At 37.0% G+C, this 20,402-nt stretch overlaps 1 protein-coding gene across 16 annotated transcripts in view; it reads left to right on the forward strand.

Annotated features, from left to right (window-relative positions):
* The window catches only part of LOC143297933 (mitogen-activated protein kinase kinase kinase 5-like), an 83,317-nt gene that overhangs the window by 38,525 nt on the left and 24,390 nt on the right, over positions 1-20,402 (forward strand). For 4 of the 16 annotated variants that reach the window (XM_076610534.1, XM_076610539.1, XM_076610536.1 and 1 more), the window contains one exon: positions 17,948-17,986. The exons of 4 other annotated variants lie outside the window; for them this stretch is intronic. In XM_076610534.1, the coding sequence (XP_076466649.1) occupies positions 17,948-17,986 (39 nt within the window). Of the gene's footprint in view, positions 1-5,785; positions 5,837-8,363; positions 8,403-14,785; positions 14,861-17,947; positions 17,987-20,402 lie in introns of all 16 variants that reach the window. 8 more of the 16 variants (XM_076610530.1, XM_076610531.1, XM_076610527.1 and 5 more) reach the window with 4 other exon arrangements.

The following is a 20,402-nucleotide window of genomic DNA, read 5'->3' on the forward strand; positions in this document are numbered from 1 at the left end:
AATGAACATTGTTGCATGGTGGCTGAGTGGTTTGGGTATTTTGGCTTTAAATATGAGGGTCTTGGTTCAGATCCTGAGTGGGGCACCTGGTGGTTTAAGGTGGAGATAAGAGTGTTTTTTTTTCCAGTCTCCCAGGTCTGGCAGTGCCTTCATCCCTGCTGTGTATATTTACATGCGGAAGATCAGTTGCACATGTTAAGGATCCTGTAATCCTTACTGGTGTTCAGTTGGTTTGAGAAATGCACTCCATTGGGAATAGAAGATGGCTGCCTGGATGGTTGGATAAAATAAAGATAAAACATGTAAAAAGCCACTCATTGATACAAGTGAACATGGGAGTTGTAGCTCTCAGACACAGAAGAAAAGTCCGACAAAACATGTAAAAAGCCACTTGTTAATACAAGAGAACATGGTAGTTGTACTCTCAGAAACAGAAGAAGAAGATCATTGTGATGTTAAGTATAGTTTAGGAAGAGAAAAGATTATATATATATATATTTTTTTTTTGTATGGTTATTCAAAGTGGAAAACATTTATTGGTCTTGACCATCCTGACTGCTTCCTCTTGTTTTCATCTCAACAACTGTTAACACAGCGGTGTACTTTTTCATTTGCTTTCAACAGTCTTCTGTCACTTCAGCCATCAGGGTAATGAGACCATTTTCCCCTTTTCTTCTATTTTGTATATTTTGGGACCATTTTATTATACTGACCAAAATGTCACTTCAAGCATTTACCTAACTATATGGTTCTCATATTTACCACTGCTTAATTTTGTAGTTATGTCGGTAGTCTCCAGTTTTATGTCTTTTCACTCTAACGCTATACTGTTGTCAATGGAAAACAATTTTGTGCATATCTCTGTTAAAAGATTAAAACAAAATAGTATGTTGGACATTGCTAAGGATGGGGGGGTGGGGTGGGGGGCTCAGACGATGCACATTTCCATGCTGGATACCACCTATCCAGGATGGAAAGTTGGTACCAAGACCTTTCCGCAGCATTGATGGCGCCGCACTGAATGAGCAGGAACTGTCCCTGTTGTGGGTATGGGCCCCTAGAAATATATCCTGCAGCCACCCTCTCAGAATCACTCTGTTGTCATGTGGTTTGTTTCCTAGGTGTATGGTTGGTGTTTTGACTAGTGCCAGTTCAAGGGTAAATTTGGTAGTGTAGTGTATTCTTGCACTCGAAACATGCTGAACGATGAACACCCTGACATTCAACTGTGATTTAAATCAAACAGAGAGCCATTAAGCTGTGGAATGACTGAAGAAATGCTGAAGAACTGGCTTTTTATTGTTGCAAGGCAGAGTCAGGATCTGAGCTAACAAAGGGCACATCTCTCCAAGTGTGAGGGAGATACTGAAATGATGTTAATCTCAGTATGTCTGAGACCCTCCTAATTGGGTGATTTTTTGGGGGGTATGGATAGGTAGGAGGATATATACCCTTGCCTTCAGCTATGGATAAACCAGCAGTATTGTACAAATGCAAATTCTTGCAGGAGTTGTTGAAAGAAAAAGAAAAAAAAAGAAAAGAAAAAAAGTGAGGCGTAGAAGAAAAAAAAAAGTAAAGTGCAGGACAAGTGATTTATTCCTGCTTCAGTATTGTTCTTCCATTCTTTTTGGTGATAATTTCCTTGGATAATGAATAATGATGGCAATTACTTTATGGTGGCTTCTTTTTCCACAGCCTTTGTAGCTTTTTTTTTTTTTTTTTTTCAATAATCTGACCCAGCAAGCAGACTAAAAATTGAAGGTCATCAGATTTTTTAAAACACTGTGCTACATTTTCAACTTCCGTGGCTTTCTGAACTGTTTCCCATTGTTTGGCATTTCCTCTGTCCCTTCACTGTGTATTTGTTTCATGTTTTCATCATATTCGTTCTGCTAACATTCACTTGACAGTGGGCTGTAGTATTGATCAGTTTTGATTCATCAATAAACATCTTCATCTGAAGCTGTGAGCTGATCCAAGAGTTGTAACTTGTAGAACATAGATGTATAGATGTGTAACTCATTTATTACTGTGTTCTTTTCAGTCAGCTGTGTGCTGTTTTATTTTAGTTAATATTAATTTCTTTTGTGTAGACTGTATTTCTTAACACTCATTTGCAGTTGAGTACTAATGCCTATGGTTCCCGATAAATCACATTTTTTAGGTTGTATGTTTTACTGAGTTCGTGTTATTGAATATAGTTTTTAATTTCTGAAATAATTTATAAACTTTTATTTGCAGAGGGGTGGGGGCTGGATGGGGTGGGGCAGGGGTCGGGGTTAATGGGGGAGAGAAATGAATAGGAGAGGAATTGGGGAGGGATAAGAACGATAAGAAAATAGTAATAAAAAAAGAAATGTATTATTAACCTTCAGCCCTGTCTTGTCTTTTGGAATTTATTATAATTATAGTAATAATGATAATAATAATATTAATAATCATCATCATCATCATCAACAACATCATCATCATCATCATCATCAGTGTCATCATTATTATTATTATTGTAGGCCTCATTTTCCTGTCTTTCTTTCTTTCTTTTTATGTTTACATCTTTCTACTTGCATTTTGTTTTTCAGATTTCTGATTTGAGTCGCCACGACTTCTGACTTTTCAGTTTTAGTGCATTCTCTTTTGTTTTTACTGAAGTGCATGTTTGTTGATCAGCCTGTTGTATCTCCATTGATGTCCAGAAGTGTGCTTGGGCATGCATTTCATTCTTCCATCGTCAGTGCATCATTTGTACGTACTTGTTTGTTAAGTCTGATGTGAACGTCAGAAAATGTGGGTATTGTTTACACTCTGTACTGCCAGAATTGATTGTAAAATTTGTGTTGTCTGTTATGTGTGTTTCAGTAAGTTTTTACAATCCTTCACATGTTGAAGTTTTGGGAATTTTTTGTGTGTGTTTGTTTCATTTTGGACCTAGAAGTTTCAGTGTGACTTAGTTTGTGAATCTGTGAAATCTGTGAATCATTCTAGCAGTTTGATGAATAATGTTTTTTATTTTTTTTATTTTTTATATATAAGCAGAACAGTTATTTTGGGATATAGGACAACTCATCTTTGATACTGTTTTGTTGGATTGGGTTTTTTGTGTTGTTTTTTTGTTTGTTTGTTGTTGTTGTAACGTTCATCTTTAGATCAGACTTGGGGAACATGATACTAAATTTTATCCATTGTTATAAACTATCACCATTTGGGTTGGTGTTGTTAATCAAGTGTGTGTCTGCTGTTTGTGAGAATTGTATTCCAACTGTTGAACCTAAGACCAGAACTGGCACACTGTGGGAAATGCCAGACCATTTGACTTGCTTCTGTGACGGCTGTGGAATAATTTTTCTTTTCTTTTCTTTTTTTTCTTTCTTTTTTTACCATGGATGTTTGTTTACATCAGAGGCAGAAGCCTTGTGATCCAGGTATTTTCCTACATTTCCACAGTGCGGATGACTGTGGAATATGGATGACCCCTTGAATGATTTTCCTATGGAATCTGTTAAGCAAATGGGTTTGGAAATCTGTTGGGCATTTGACAAAAATTTGTTTAAATTAAGAAAGTTATATTGCATAATGTGGTGCAGAAGTTTGTTTTCATGCCCAACAAAAACATGTTTAAATTAAGAAAGTTATGTTGCATAATGTGGTGAAGAAGTTTGTTTTCGTGTGCCTTCATTTAGCAGTTGTTTTGTAAAGGTGGATCTGGACACTGTTATGTCATTCTGTTGGATGGAGACCCTTCCTTTTTCTCCATATTCCTGTCTTTTTTCTACCTCCATTATCTCTTTCTCTATCTGTCTTTCTTTCTCTTTATATTTGAGATTATCAGCAGATGAGAACTTGTTTTTGTACCCATGTGAAACCTCCTTCCACGTCTGTCTTTGTTTCTTTGTTGTCTCTTTTCTTTCTCTGTTGTGCTTGATGATCTCCCCTTTCCCATATCTCTGTCTGTCTGTCTGTCTCTGTCTGTCTGTCTCAGTCCCTGTTACCTCTAAGCACGTTGGGTTACGATGCTGGTCAGGCATCTGCTTAGCAGATGTGGTGTAGGGTGTATGGATTTGACCGAACGCGTGACGCTTCTTTGAGTAACTGAACTGAACTGAACTGTGAGTAACTGAACTGAACTGAACTGAGCTGAACCCAGTAACGTTACCAAAACATTTTGTAAAGTTCTGTTTGCTTGTCAAATGAAAGTGTATGCCCTGAAATATGTGGACACGTTAAGAATACTGCTGTCTATGCACAAGTTTTTTTGTGGGATGGAAGTGGACGTCTGGTATTGATTGTAAGAGTGGAATGAAAAAAAACAAACATGGCAATGAGTATAATGTTCCAGTGACTGAATTCTGTTACAGCTTTCAGCCTCTCAAAAATCTCTGATGCAGGCAACTTGTGAAAATAGTGAAGAGGTATTAGAAACAGGTGCTGATGGAAGGGAGAGAGAGAGAGACAGACAGAGAGAGGGAGAGAGACAGAGAGAGAGACAGAAAGAGAGATGGAGAGAGAGACAGAGATAGGGAGAGAGAGAGCGACAGTGAGAGAGAGAGAGAGAGAGAACGGAACATGAAAACTGTTGCATGCGTTTTTCATTTTCTTCATAATTCTGTAATCATAATCTTAAAATCATTCATGATTCATCGTCATTGACCCCTGATCATTTGAAAGGTCCGTAGATTTTTAAATGTGATCAGAAGTTCAGATAGGATACTGTTACTTTGTATACATTGTTCTTTGATTTTTGGTTTTTAGTATCTGATAATAGATATTGGGAAAAGCAGTATATATCCTAATTGTCCCATGTATTAACTAACACATGCTTCCTGGCCTGTCCCATTTGCCATTTGAAGATTTTTTATTTTTTAAATTGTTTGAACTAACTTGGCCTATAGTGAATGGAGTTGTCAAGTTGAACGTGCCAGAGGTGTTGGTAGTGAAATCTGTGCACCTTTTTGTCCTGCAGGCCAAATGCATAGATGCATGCTGCATTTCACACCTTGACATTGTACTGTGTATGCCTATAGAAATACACACACACACACACACACACACCTTGGGTAGACAAGCATGTAATTGTAACCGGCTTGTTGTTCTTGCATGATCCTGCCCTCACATTGTCTGTCTCTCACTCTTGGAAGCTTTCCACAGAATGCAGATCACTTGTCAACAAATTGATGTTGTTTTATTTCGGTTGGTCTATTTCTTTCTTCTCTGACAGTGGTTGACCCCCAGCTGTTAACTTTGAAAAGACATGCGTGGTGTTCCAGGTGAAGAGAGCTACATTGCATTTCTGATTCAGATAAAATTCTTGGAATGAGAAAATAGACTTGTGTGCATCCTTCTCCTTGTTGTGCTGAGTGCATTGAAGCATGTGTACCCCTTTTCTTGCCCAGGAGTTTTGCTTGAGTTTTCAACGTTTGTGTGATGAGTATGTGCTTGTCCAAGAGCATGCTTGTTAAGCAATTGGTGATTTTGTTATGGATCATGAAAATAATCCCTCAGCAGTACACTTTGTGTATGCATGGGGAGGAAAAAAAAGAAAAAAAAAAAGAAACCTTAACCTTTTACTCAGGATAAAGAAAGCAAATGACTGTGTACACAAGAAAGGAAACTTCTTGTTTGTCAGTCTGTAAGGAAATCTTCATTATGGATGTGGAAAAGAAGCTGTGTTAAGTCAGGCTGGAAAGTCATGTGTGTGTGTATTGTGCTTGGCGGGGTGATCGAAGGCTAATGATCCGTTCTGTACCACTTGACGGTGCTGGCTGACCTGGGTGCTGCTTGCTGTGCACAGTGTCTTTCGCAAGCGGTGCCACTCAGACAGTCTGACTCAGTCCAGCAGAAGGTAGGTCTGGATTTGATCTTTGTACCTACCCCCATCTGCGCTCATGCCCACCCCCTACTCCCCAAACAGCCTGTAAGCGTCGACCCCTTTCTTTGCCAAACAGTAGGTCACACCCAGCTTCATCTCATCATGATTGGGTTGTTTCATCCCTCAAGGTCTTTTATAGGTTGTGAACATGCTTTTGCAAGACTGCTGGATGTTAAAGCTAGATTGCAGGCTTTGGCATAATGTACTGTGAGTTTTGCTGTTGCCAGACTTTATTTGTAGGCGTGATCCATTTCTGCAGTTCTGAATTTGCTGGCTGCAAGTGGAAAAGGCCTCTGCGTAGTGTGACTGTTGGATGCAGGTTGAAATGACCTCTCTATACTGATACCACTGTAGGCTTTGGGAGGCTCAGCATCTGTTTCTTGCTTGAATGCCTGCGCAGTTTTCCTGGTTTGACATGTGAAGAGGAATTGATAAGGGCATAGACTGACTTCTTTGTCAGTTAATGTAGCTCTTTGGCGTAAGCATTCAGCATGATCCTTCTTTTTCTGTTGTACTTGTGATACAGAGGTAAACAATGTTTTGAATATGTTTGTTTGGGTTTGACTGTCCAGCAGAAAACTGAGCAAGACAAACCTTTTCACAAACAGTGTTAACTTCTGCTCTTCTGCAGGTGGATGAAAGAGTCTTATAAGCTTCATGGAATCTGGTGGCAATATGCCTTTAAGAGACTGAAAATGAACACAGCAGACATTATTGTTAAGTCTCTTACCTTGACAAAATCAGCTGGTGTTCAGCATGTGTCGTGGTATGATGTCTTTGGTACCATCATTGGTTGTTAGGAAAGGACCTTGTAAAACTTGTGACGGATTCTCGTCACACAGGTGAAGACACAACAGAAATGAAAATGGGAAGGAAAGAGTGACAGAGGAAGAGGGTATACCATTCATAGATGTACACAGCTTTTAAAGAAAAGTTTGGGTGCTGCTCATGATTGTTCCAGTGTGATATCTTGCTGGGCCAGTTCCATTCTTTGAATAGAAGTGCTGCTTGGCTGCTGGTGAATAGACAGGTCTGTTTGACTTTTGAATCATTTCTTGGTGGTTCTGGGAAAAGATCTAAAAATGATTATCTGTTGATTGAAAGTTGGGACATCTTTATGTGCCCATTTGTGCCACAAAAAATGGTAGAAAAACAAAAAAAATGTGTGTTGGTTGTGCTGGACTGTGATTGGGTGTGTGTGTTGCAAAGTATATAAAACCACTGTTCCATCATTTGTATCATCTTTGGATCTACAGAATACGCCCATAGTTTCCCTCTTAACAGAGTGTTCAATCAATCACAAATGGTCACAGACATACATAGCACACTGTGCTGATTTTGTGCTGAATATATCATCAGAACCAAAGATGTAACCAGTATGTGAACCTGGCAATGTGGGGGTGCCTTGGTGTGGTTGTGTATGTGGATTCAAGATGAGCAGCATGAGGTTTTTTTAATATATTTTTTTAACTCCATTAAGATAATACACATGCTGGGGTAGGAAAACAGTAATAACAACAACAAACAACACCTCTCGCACAAAAACAGCAACAAACATACAAAGTAATTTGCACATAAACATCCATTATCATGCACTGCAGTTTTGTGTAAATTATTTTTCCTCAGTCTGTGGTTTTCAAAAACCTTCTAGCTGTCCAGAGCTAAGACAGATGTCATAACAAGAATTGATTTAAGTTTGGCCTTCCCCAAACAAATGCTTTCAACTCATGTGTTCATGAAGAAGGTGGATAGAAACAATTTGAAAATAGAAATAATAATTATACGCTTTTCGTCTGCTTGCTTGAGCTTGCCCAGAAGATTGTGCAGCATGCATCACATGCCTTGCTTCAGTTTTTTTTTTTCTCTTTGGCATGGTGAAAAAACAAGCTTTTTGACATCCTCACATGGATTAAACAGATTTGAATGAAATTGAAGAATCATTTGATGTGAAATTCTTTTCTGAATGTAGTCAGAAGCTTTTTTTTCTCTCTCCCCCTCCAAGCAGAAATGTACACCTTGAGAGATTTTGCAGACACCCAGCATTATGACCATTTTGATTCAGAGATACAAGGAAGACTGACTTGCAGCCATAGTAAGAACTGCAGTGCTCATGATTACACACCTGCCCAGGTGCAGATCACACATGGTTTCAGTGTAAAGTCTTTGTGGATGTGTTTAGCATTTCGTCTGTGTTTTTAAAAAAAAAATATTTTTTTTATTTATCTTAATTTTACTGTTATATTTTGATATCTTTGATATCTCAATTGATGGATAGTGCTTAACAACCTATTTTCTTTTCACCTTGGATAAGAGTTACTGCATCTCATCCTTTATTGTTTTGGTTTCATAATTTTGAAGACTTTACAGTGCCTTTCATTTGGTTTTTTTTTTTGCATGAGAACAGTGAAACTGAAAGGAATTACCTGATCTTTTGAGTGTCTCGTTTTGAAACATTTTGAAGTCATCTTTTTTTTTTCTGAAGTGTTGGTTTTGTATTCAGGAAACACGAGGACACTTTGGAAAACATGTTTTGGCAAGGGTATGAAGGCCATTGTCCATATATCTGTATTGTAAAACACTGGATGATGTTCGTACATACTTATGTATATAAATGTGTGTGAGTCAGAAATATGTATATTGCTTTTGGTCAGTGGGCACTTGTCTTGGTGCATTCTGTGCTGTGATGATTGTGGTCATCATTTTATTCTGAAGGTAACTTCTAACAGTTTATTATGGGACTGCACTGATTGTATATTCTGATATTTTGATACATATTAATACATTTTGATACATGTTAATGCTGAGTCCCAAAGACTTTGCTTTGTTGTTTTGTTGTGATGTATCAGAAGTTCCAGAGAACTAATGAGAAGGAAGAGGAAGATGTAACTTAATGTAAGTAAAAATAATGTTATGGTCAGCACATTGCTGGCATACTTTACAGTTCAGCTGGTTCACTGCCAACTGTTTGAGAGTGTTGATTACATGGAAGACTTGTTTCTAATTCTATCGTCAAAGTTTCTTTGTTATTCTAAAAGATGACAAGTAAAAAAAGTTGATAACAGTATTAAAAAAAAAAGAAAAAAAAGGAAAAGAATATGATGGCATTTGTGTGAGATTGTTATCTCACTTGTCTGCGTTTTTTTTTCCTGAAAATTACTGGCCTTGTTAAGTCTTCATTGAATAAACCTTGTATATTGCTTTGGTGTCAGAGCATGATACACAGAGGACCAGATTTCATTGTGTCTCTTGAGCTGTTCACAATTCTGATAGTCTCAGTGCTGAAAGGGTATGATACTTGTATTGAGGAAACATGGAGACCAGCTGGAAACGTACATATTTTAGCAGGGATTGGGGGCGGGGAGGAGGGTGGAGGAAGCTGCTGTTATTAAGATTGTGTATATGTTCAATATGTATGGCTTTGTACATGATTATTTTTGTGACAGTGGTTGATATGTCCGAACTACAGCTTTCAGTCAGTGGATGTACTGCTTCCAGTTGTTGGGTACTTGTTCACACTGTGGTCTTTGTGGTGACCGTTTAGCATGGGCATATATGTTAGCAAACAGTACTGGATTGTATGTGTCACATCTTCTGAGGTTTGATAGTGATGTGCAGAATCTCAAGGCAATTTGCCCAAAGGATTGTGGCATGTGCCAAAGTTTGTTGGATGTTGTGCAGAATCTCAAGACAGTTTGCCCAAAGAATTGTGTGGCATGTGCCAAAGATTGTTGGATGTCGTGCAGTATCTCAAGACAGTTTGCCAAAAGGATTGTTGCATGTGCCATTGTTGGATATCTATTTTGGCTTGTGTGTTGTGTAGATAGAGTGTTATGATCCACATTTATCTGAGAAATACAGAAGGAAGAATTGCCTCCTCAGTCCCTCCTGCGCTCCAGTGCTGAACATATATACACAGCTTACATGTTTACAATGTACACCACCATGTTTGTGTCTGTTTGTGTGTGTGTGTGTGTGTGTGTGTGTGTGTGTGTGTGACTGTGTGTGTGTGTGTGTGTGTGTGTTTGTGTGACTGTGTGTGTCACCGTGTGTGTGTGCGTGCGTACGCGTGAGTGTGTGTGTGCATGCATGTGTGTGTGTGCGTTTGTGCATGCATTGTGTGTGTGTGTGTGTGTGTGTGTGTGTTCAATTTCATTTAATGTCTGTCCACATTAAGTGATATTAGACATGGGGGAAAAAAATGAGGGGGGAGAAAAAAGGGAGGGGAAGGGAAAGGGATGAAAACAATACTATTCACATTGACTTAACAACAGTCTAACTAAGAGAATAACTTTCCAACTTTAAAACGTATAGGCATATAAAAATAAAAAAGATAAAATAAAAAAATTCAAAGTATACAACAACAACCCAATTAGACTATTTTACAAACATTTGGAGGGGGAAAAAATCCTTAGACAGTGATAAGTCCAAGATTTCTTGACACCCCCCTCCTGCCCCCCGAAAAAAAAAAAAAGAAAAAAGAAAAAAAGTTATACAGGTAATAACAATCCAATTGGACTATTTGACAGTGACTTGAAAATATTGAACAATATAAGTGAAGAGTCCAAAATTTCTTTCCTTGGGAAAGATGATAGTACAGGTATATGACATTTTGGCCTATCACATGTAAATATATGGTCACTTGTTATAGAATTACCACATATACAGGAAACACTTTTTATATCTTTTTGTCTTGAAACAGTTCAGTTTCCATCTACAGATCAGTGACACAATCTGCCTTTTATTGTGTTGCCAACAGTTCCATAAATTTTATTTATTTCTTCCTGTAAATTTGAACAGCCCATATGCCTTTCTTTTATCTGAAAGTCTGATCAGTGTATCTGTTCCACTATACTATAACATTCTTGCAATGAAAATGGAAGAGATAAACATGTTGACTCAGCTGATCCCTTTGCTCCTTTTTTTTGCTAATAAATCAACCTTCTCATTATAAGAAATGCCACAATGCGAAGGAATCCAGATAAAAGTTATATTAGTGCCTTTCATTGAGAGTAAATGAATTAGATGTCTAATTTCAGTACTAATTTTAGATCTAACTTTCAAGTGTATAGATTTGATAGCATTAATAACTGACTTGGAGTCAACACAAAAAGTAATTTGGAACATATCTTTTGGAAAATCGTGTAAAAAAAAAATTCAGTGCCATAAGTACTGCAACTAGTTTTGCATTAAAGACTGACTTATATTTTTCCAGGTTATAATGCATTTAGGCCAGGTATGATATATGCAGCACCTGCATTATTGTTTAATACAGAACCATTTGTATAAACCATCAAGTGGTTTGGATATCTATCATATAAGTGGATTCGAGCATAGGATGACAATAAATTCATGTTTTCAGTCTTTGTCACATTCGTATAATCAATATCAAATTGGGGATATAACACACTGTTTGGCTATATCATGCTCCCGATTTAGATCAGAGCTTGTTATAGTAGTAGATGTGTACTTATGGTCACATGTGAGGCACTTTTTGGAAAGTCAGTATTGGACTTAAGATTTAGTTAAGGGTTCAGATCATTTTCTGCTGTAGAGCTTCTCAAGACAAATTCAGTGCACTGAAGGTTCCTGTGTTCTTTGAGTTGTAGTACCCCAGCTGCACTGTGTGTTTTAATACATGAAGCATGAACTGGTATACCTATTGCAAGTTTATATCTTGGCAGTCTGTACTTTGGAGTTTCTTCAATAGATATTTTGGGGCATTGAAAAATACTTCTTAGTCATAAGTTAATTTTAATCGAATAAGTGATGTAGATAGGTGCAAAAGTGTTCATCTATCTTGTCCCCAAGATTGCTTACTTATCACCTTTAAGAAGTTTAGTGTTTTTCTAGCTTTTGTTAGAATATTTTCTGTATGATAATTCCATGTTAGTTTTGTTGTCAGATATACTCAAAGAAGGAATTTCACTACCCTTCTATATTCAAGGGATGTATCATTTATTTTAAAGATAGGCATATTCATTGGATCTGATTCATTATTAAAAAGCATTATATGGGATTTTTCAGTAGACAACTGCAAGCTGTTTTCAATCATATCATCAGAAATTATGTTTAGTTCGTTTTGATATACCTTTTTGTATAGTTTAGAGATCTGGCAGGTGTACACTTTTTTAATGCTACTTTCATCCAGATACATATGTCATCAGCGTACTGAACAAGTACAATGTTTTTTGTTACTTTTCTTGGTAGGTCAAACATTAAGATACTAAATAATAAAGGAGCAATAACAGACCCGTGGAGGATACCCATTTGCAGCTGCCTTGTAGAAGAATAAGTATTGCCTATTTTTGTTCGAATTTGCCTATTGTTTAGGAAACCTTTGATAAATTCAAATACATGACCTGACAGGCCATTGCTTTCAAGCTTATAAAGCAATCTTGAGTGCCATACTTGATCATAGGCTTTAGTTACATCAAAAATGTAGCTAATATGCTCTTTCATCTTGTGAATTGATGCTTAACTTGAGTGGTTAATTTGACCAAATGTTCAATCGTAGATCTAGCCTTATGAAACCCCGCTTGATTCACAGGGATAACATAATTTTTTTCACAGTAGTAGGTAAGTCTAATTAAAACGATTTTTTCTAATAGTTTACTAACATGAGAAGTTAAAGATATAGGTCTATAACTGGACTGAATTTAGTTTGCTGATATTATCGCGCAAGCTGGTAATTCCGTCGCGATCATCAGAGCTAGCTGGCAACGGAGGGCTTGCCTGTGTAACTGGTGGCCTCTTCCGTTGACTCAGTTCCTATGCCTTCTTCTGTTGTCTTTTCTGCTGGATTTTCTTCTTTATTATTGTCATCTTTCGCAGCTGCAGAAGCACAGGAACTAATTCATTTGCTTCGTGATCTAGTAGATCGCGTCATCACAGTAGTTTCTGACAAAAGATTAGCAGATGATCTCTTGTCCGTTGACTGTATCTGCCACCTTAATGACGTGTCTTGTGTGTGTGTGTGTGTGTGTGTGTGTGTGTGTGTGCGCGCGCGCGTGCGTTCATGTGCATCTGTGTGTGCAAACTTTGTGCATGATTGTGGACCTACACTTTGAATGCCATTATCTCATATTATTTAGTCTGGAAACCTAACAACAGTACATGACAAACATTTGTACTGTTTTCTGTTTTTAACAAATAATTCACAATACAAGAAAGTGTGACTGAAGTAGAGTGTGCAGTCAGTGATTGATGGGAGGACTGTGCTTTGACAGAAAAAATCTGGAAAACACTGTGTTAAAAAACAAAAACAGACAAACAAAAAACGAAAAGAAAAAAGACCTGCTGAAAAACAGTGAACTGAAGATGGCTATGTTGTAGTTGTGGTGAGGTTGCAACTTAAATTTCTCTCTCAAAAGAAGAATCAAACCCACAGAATAGATATGAAAAAAAAAGAAAAAAAAGAACAAGATTCAAAACAGGGCAGGACAGTCCTCACTGTTTTGTTGGACTCTGAAAGCATAGTATGGTATTAAGTCCTGATGTCCAAGGTTAAAAGGCTGGAGCCCAGGTTTCATCTTGAGAGATATGTGATACTGTTGGGTGTTCTGTTGGGTGTAGTTTTATAGTTTTATGCATGCATTCAAGACGTGACCAAGTGCACTGGGTTATGTCTGCTGGTAAGGCATTTGCATAGGAGATATGGATTTGTCTGATAGCAGTGACACCTCGTTGAGAAACTGAAACTGATTGTCCATACTGTACTGAGCCCCCTCCCCCTCCACACCCTTTGTAACTACAGAGCATTATCATCAGCATCATCATCACCATCATCATCATAGGATTTGGATTGGTCTTAATGTATTGAAACCTGTACCTCTTCTTTCCTCCTTTGTGTCCTTTTTAACACAACAGATCACTATCATCATCATCATCATTTGTAGTGTATGCTATGTCAACAAGAAAGTAACGAGGATTTAGATTGTACTTATTGTACTGACTCCCCTGCCCGCTTTTTCCTCTTTTGTGCCCTTTGAAACTACAGATCATTATTGTCATCATCATCATCATTGGTAGTACTAATCATGTCAACAAGAAAGCAGTCGGGGATTTAGATTGTACTTACTGTACCTGTCCACCACGCTCAACCCTCCTTCCCCCAGCCCCCTTCCTATCTTTTTCCTTCTCTGTGCTCTTCCCCTCCCCCCCCCAGGACCCCCCACCCCCACCCCCCCTCGGCTCCCCAACTACTCCCCCTTCCCACAGACCTCTCCCTCTTCAAACATTTAGAAACCTGCTGAAATTCATGCGGTTTGTTCACTGGCTCCAAGTGTAATGACTGTGACTGGTGTGATGCAGTATTAATTGCATGTTTTCTATCACATGAATTGAAGCTGGGTCATTTGTTTACATTTATGACTGACCTTAGCTGAGCTAGAATTATTTCTTGAACAGCAAAATTTGCCATGCATGATTCAGACTTGAATTTTGTTTATTTTTCATTTTTCAGGGCTTTTTAAAAATTGTTTTTATTTTATTTTATTTTATTTATTTATTTTTAATTTTCATTTCAAATCTTTTAACAGGAAAACTGTAAATAACCAGGACTGACTGATTCAGTTAAATCCAAATATGTGTACACACACACACACACACACACACACACACACACACACACACACACACACACACACACACACATTCAAACAAAAAGGAAAAAGAGTGAATCATTAGGTTTTCTTTTCCCTTTTGAAAAATAAGTTTGGACAACATTTTAAAAGGTTAAACCATAAACAAATTGATTTTCAGGTTAGATAAAGTCATATTCCATTGTGGGAATCATGATTATCTTAGATAGCCCAGAAGTTAAAGTCACGTTGCAGATTTTACTACTGACCTTTCAGTCCACATGTGTATGCACTGTAGCTCTTCCTGTCCTGGATAACAGCATGCGGCCTTTCTGTGTGACAGTTACAGTGATGGGGAAACGGAAAGCGAGATTCAAACAGAGCCCAAATCCTTTCGACGCCATAGAAGTCAAGACAGGTTAAAGAAGATGTCTGGACACTAGTCCCCGTTTATTGCGTTGCCAGGCTCTCTCTCAGCCAGCACTTGTATTAATTTTGATTGCAATACTGTATGAAATAACAGGCACCAAGTTTGCATACTGTACTGTGTGTGTTTCAACTTTAACCAGCCTGCCTTGTATTCATTAACAGCCAGTGTTTTTTCTTCTTCTTTATTCATATATTTGTGTGTGTGTGTGTGTGTTTGATGTAATTGCTGAAGTGATAACAATTACCCATATATAACCAGACTTTCACGTTTGAGTTGATTGTGATAATTCTGCATTCGTCCTCTTTTGTATTTGATTTCATGGTGGCACATACTTGTGTTTGTATGTGGAGAGGGCGGTGGGGTGGGGAGGCAGGTTTAGATAAAGTACTGTAGGTTTCAATCAAAGTAAAGTAATGCAGGCATCGCACTGATTATTTTCTAAGAATGATGCACAAAAATGGTTTAGTTAGTAACTCATTACTGAGACTTACGAGAACAATAACATAACTTGATTGATGAGTTTGGAAGAGAAATGGATATGGAATACAAGTGATGTGAGATTTTACAATCATATAAAAAAACAACAAAAAAAAAAAAAAAACACCGTTTGAAATAAAAGTTGGAAAAAGAAATTTGGTTCTTTTAGACTAAATGGTGAATGAAATTTCAGTGGTCACATGTTATTTGGTGCAGTGTTTCCTTATTTCCTAACTCATTTCTGCCACAGGTGTTAATAGTGGGCACACATCTTCACAGAACTCATCCTGATTGACACCACCCGAAAAAATGGATTATGGCTGCCTCATGCATTTTTCAGATTCTCTTTATGATCAGCATTTAGTTAATGCTAATTTCAGTTTGATAAAGTGATTTGCTGTATATCTTTTTATACAAGGATGTATGAACTAAGCTTAGTCTGTCTGATCACATTGATTCAGGTAAACTTTGTGTGTGTGTGTGTGTGTGTGTGTGTGTGTGTGTGAAAGTCCAGTGAATGGTAGTGATATGATGTTGATATTTCCTCATGACCCTTGTTGAAAAATCAGAACATTGTGCTGTTAATAAAAAAAGAAATCTTTTTAAATGCCTCTCTCCCTTCATACTTGTGTTGGATTGAATGGGGAACACACACGAGTCACGAAAGCCCTGCTTTTCTTATCATGGAAGTAATGCATGTGGATGGGATTGAAAAATGTTCTTAAATTGGATGCATGATGAGGAGTTCATGAAGCATGTTCCTATTAAAAAAGAAAAGAAAAGTAAAAGCAAAAGCATAAGGTTGTTTTCCTGCATGAGAATTATCCTGCATGGAATTATGATCTCCCTTTTGTCTGCACATTGCACCCCCCCCACACCCCCCAACCCTTCCCCCACTGTGCACTCCCCTCCCTCCATATAACTTTTTTTCAATCAGCTGAGATGATTTTTACTGTAAAATCTTTCTTAAACGGTAAAAATTTCATGGGTTGTTTAATGTCTGGATGCCTAATTTCTGTTTTGTTTCTCGTCTCCTCCTGTAACCTCCTATTCTTTTCTTTCTATTTTTTTTTCTCTTTCTGTTTTTCCTCTGTCTCATCTGTCTTACCTCCTCCCTTCCCCCTGCCCCCCCCCCTCCCCCCTTTCAATATTTCTTTCCTTTTATATTTCTTTTTTTCCTGTCATTCTTCTGTTTGTTTGATCAACATAGCAATCTTGATCTCTTGTTCTCCAGGTCAAGGTTTTTGTTTTTGGTCTGATCATTTTTCTTTGTTCACTTCTGTCTGTCTGTCTATCTGTCCATCTGTTTCTGTCATTATGGATAACATTTTCTTTTTCTTTTCCTTTCACCATTGGTTTCACAGGACGCTTGTGGATTCTGGGTACTGTACTGTGGTTGATGTTGTACTGAGTGGTTTTGAGATTATGTAGAGTTGTGTAGAACATTGTATTTCTTAGCAGTATGTATATCACCTGCACTTTGTTGGGTTTTTTTCACTCCTGTTTTCTTTCTTTTAACTTTTGTAGTAAGATGTAAATCTTTTTTTTTTTTTGTATTCCTTTTCTATTCTTTTCCTTTCTTTTTGTTGTGGGTAAAAAAGTGTTGTGTTTATACTTGATTTACATGTTAAGCTTGGTATGCTCAGCAGTGTTTGCACAGTAAACACTGAAATGTTAATTCACTCTTCTGCTCTTTATGTTCTCTTTACAAAAACCTAAATGTTATTTCTGCTGTCCTGTTGCGCTCTCTCTCTCTCTCTTTGTCTGTCTGTAGGGGGAGGGGGGTGTAATGAAATTGCACTTTCTATGTGTAAATGTGTCGGAAGGTTCTGTATGTGTGTGTGTTGGAAGGAAGGAAGGGGTAGAGGGCAGATGGTTTGTTCTTCAGAAGTATGATGATAAACTGTGGTCTGTAGTTCTTTAGAAATGTGCTTTTTATCTGTTTTTTTTTCCAAAATACATAAATGCTTTTTTTTTTTTTTGTTTGTTTGTTTGTTTTGTTTTTGTGAAATGAGTTCCCTTCTTGTTTATTTACATTTCCACCATTTTGTTTTTATCTTTAGGTTTTGGTTGTAAATTTGGGTTAAAATTTGATTTAAAAAGGTGTATGTGTGGGGTAATGATTGATATTGTAATGGCAACAAGTAGTTATGGTCATGACAACAGGTCTTGGGAAAAAGAATCTTTGTGTGTGTGTGCGCTTGTGCATGTGTACGTGTGTGCATGCTTGTTAATGGCAGATAGATAGAGAGGGAAGATTGTGTATATTATTAATCTTTATGCATGTCTTTTACTGTGGAGAAAGATGGCATAATTTTCTTTATTTTTTCTTGTTTGGGGTTTATTGAAGTGCGCATCTTATATGACAGCAGACAGCAAACCAATTCAGCATGCTTTGAGTGTGATTATTTCTTCTTTCGTTTTGAAAATACTTATGTGTCACATTTGTTACAAGCAATGAATAATGATAATAAGCATGCTTTAATTGTGATTTTCTTTTTTTTATAATTTTGTTTTCTTTTCTGTTTGTTTTGTTTTTGCATGTTGTGTGTGCGTGCGTGTGTGTTTTTTTTAGTTTTTATAACCTTTGTGTTTCAGATTTTATTTGAGTTCTCCAACCAGAAGCAGAACCCCCAGGTATTAATAGATCTGTGTTTCTTTTTTTTACATGAGAGATGATTCTGATTAGTATAGAAACTGAATCTCTGCATATGTGTGTGTGTGTGTGTGTGTGTGTGTGTGTGTGTGTGTGTGTGTGTGTGTGTGTGTGTGTGTTCATGAGTGTGTGATTCTGTTTGCATTGAGAACATTTTTGAAACTGAGGTTATTCTAAGTTATGCAATGAAATTGACTAAAGAATTCCACATGGTAGATTCATGACAACAGTCAGTTAAAGCTGACTTCACTGAATGTCTATCTGCCTGTCTGTCTTTCCTTCTCTTTCTCTTAAGTCTGAACAGTGCACAACATAAAAGTGTAGACAGGGCTGCTTAATTTAGTTAAAAAGACAGGAATATTATGATAGTAATTATACTTTGTGGCAGGTTATGATAAGGTTGGGAGGATTGTTTTAGCAGCATGCCTCACTCAGTCCATTTGGCAGTGAGTTTAGGAAAACAAAAGAGTACACACTCATTGATTATTCACATCATTTTGGCTGTTAACAAAAATCTTGATCAATCCTGCTTGCATTTTTGTCTAAACAGTGAATACATTTATTTATCCACTTCAGTTTTTGTTATCCAAAAATATATAACATCAACAATCATAACTGCTTGCCTTTTTTTTCTTTTATTTATTTATTTATTTTTAATATATAACAACTGTACCATTTAGTAAAGAGTTTATATGTTTCTCACATATATCCTCTCATCTTTGTGTGTAAAATATATGATCATATATATTATCATGATGATAATGATAATAAACAATAACAACAATAATAGAATTTAAAATGATAGTAGTAATAATAATTACTTATATAGTGTGTTTTCTGTCTTCTTTGAAACAATAAAGTGACAACTTGCATAATCCATCACGTACATCCAACCAAGAAACCACATCATACACAACAGAACTCATCATAGTATCATTCATCTTCACTGTTCATAATATCACATATCATAGCCACACACCTCACAACATAGCAGCAGAAAACCAGCATACCCATCAGTATAGATAATTTGGGGGACAAAGGGGAATTCGGACAGATTGACTTATGTAGCATAGAGTATACTAGTATAGATCTGTTTAGCTATCAGAATGAAAAAAGTAAAATGATTGTAATGCAGTTTGAAGTTTAGATTTTTTCTTGGCAAATTGTACATAATAATTTCTCAGAATCAGGAAAGAATGATAAGTTGGTTACAGAGTTTGAACTTGAAATTATTTTTGTCCCTCGGTCCAACCTTCTGGTTTGCAATTCCATATTTCTTCTTTTGTTGACAGCTTGTTTTGTTGCTGTTTTTTGTTATGCACATGCTGACTGTGTATGGCTGTGATATCGATATTCAAATATATGCATGCTTTCTTGATTGTTTACGCAATTTCTGTTACATAAGTTGTTGTTTTTTTAATGGAACTTTTCCTGATTGTTCATTTAATTTGTGTCAGTTTGTTTTTAATGGAACTTATTATTTTTTTATCTGCTGTATGATGTTTATTATATCAGTATTTAGCTTCATTGTTGTGTGTACTGTCTTATTTGTTTTCTCTTTCTTTTTTAGGTGTGCCTTTTTTCTTTCTTTTTTTTTAGTCTTAAAAAAAAAATATTCAGTTTTATTTGATGGTTGGTTGGTTGGATGGTTGGTTGGATATGGTGTAAGCAAATAATCACCATTTGCTTATTGGTTGGCTCGCAAATTCGCTGTATGATTTCACTTCATTATACCAGTGTCACTTGTCAGCTGGTTGGCTGGTCGGTTGATTCAAGGTTGGTTGGCTGGTTGTAGGCATGGTTGGTTGGTTGGTTCTGGCTGGGCAAATAAATCGATAGATGTCAGTTATACAGAAAAAGGCTTTCTTTTGTTTTGGATTGGTTTAGTTATCAGTAAATAAAACAGTTGGATGAGAAATTGTTTTACTACTAAAACAAATGCATGTGAATGCTGCCAACACCTGACTACACATATGCTACCTTCATCCTCGTAGAATGTTTTTAAAAACTATAAATGGTTATCTAATTTTATTTTATCTATTTATGCATTTACTGAATTATATATTTCAATTGTGGGAGGTAGACTAAAAAAAAATCTGGGTAAAAGTCGACTTATTTGGGATAAAAGAGACGATGTATCGAGCCACAGGCTGTTCTTCAGGCAAATGAAATGAGTGAGTGACAGACAGAAAGATACAGACAGAGAGGGAGAGAGAGTAAAGTTCAGGAAAGGAAAGTGATGAGAAGTCACAGGAAAGGACACAAAAAACAAAGAAGGGCGAGTAGAACTGTCAGTGTGAATGCATGATGGAAAGAAAGGGCTCTGAAAGGGAAGGGTGAGGGAAAGTGGGCAGGGGGTGAGAGGGCAGGAGTGAGGGAAGGGGGTGGAAGAGACCG

This window comes from Babylonia areolata, chromosome 23 (assembly GCF_041734735.1).
Source record: "Babylonia areolata isolate BAREFJ2019XMU chromosome 23, ASM4173473v1, whole genome shotgun sequence".
NCBI lineage: Eukaryota > Metazoa > Mollusca > Gastropoda > Neogastropoda > Buccinidae > Babylonia > Babylonia areolata.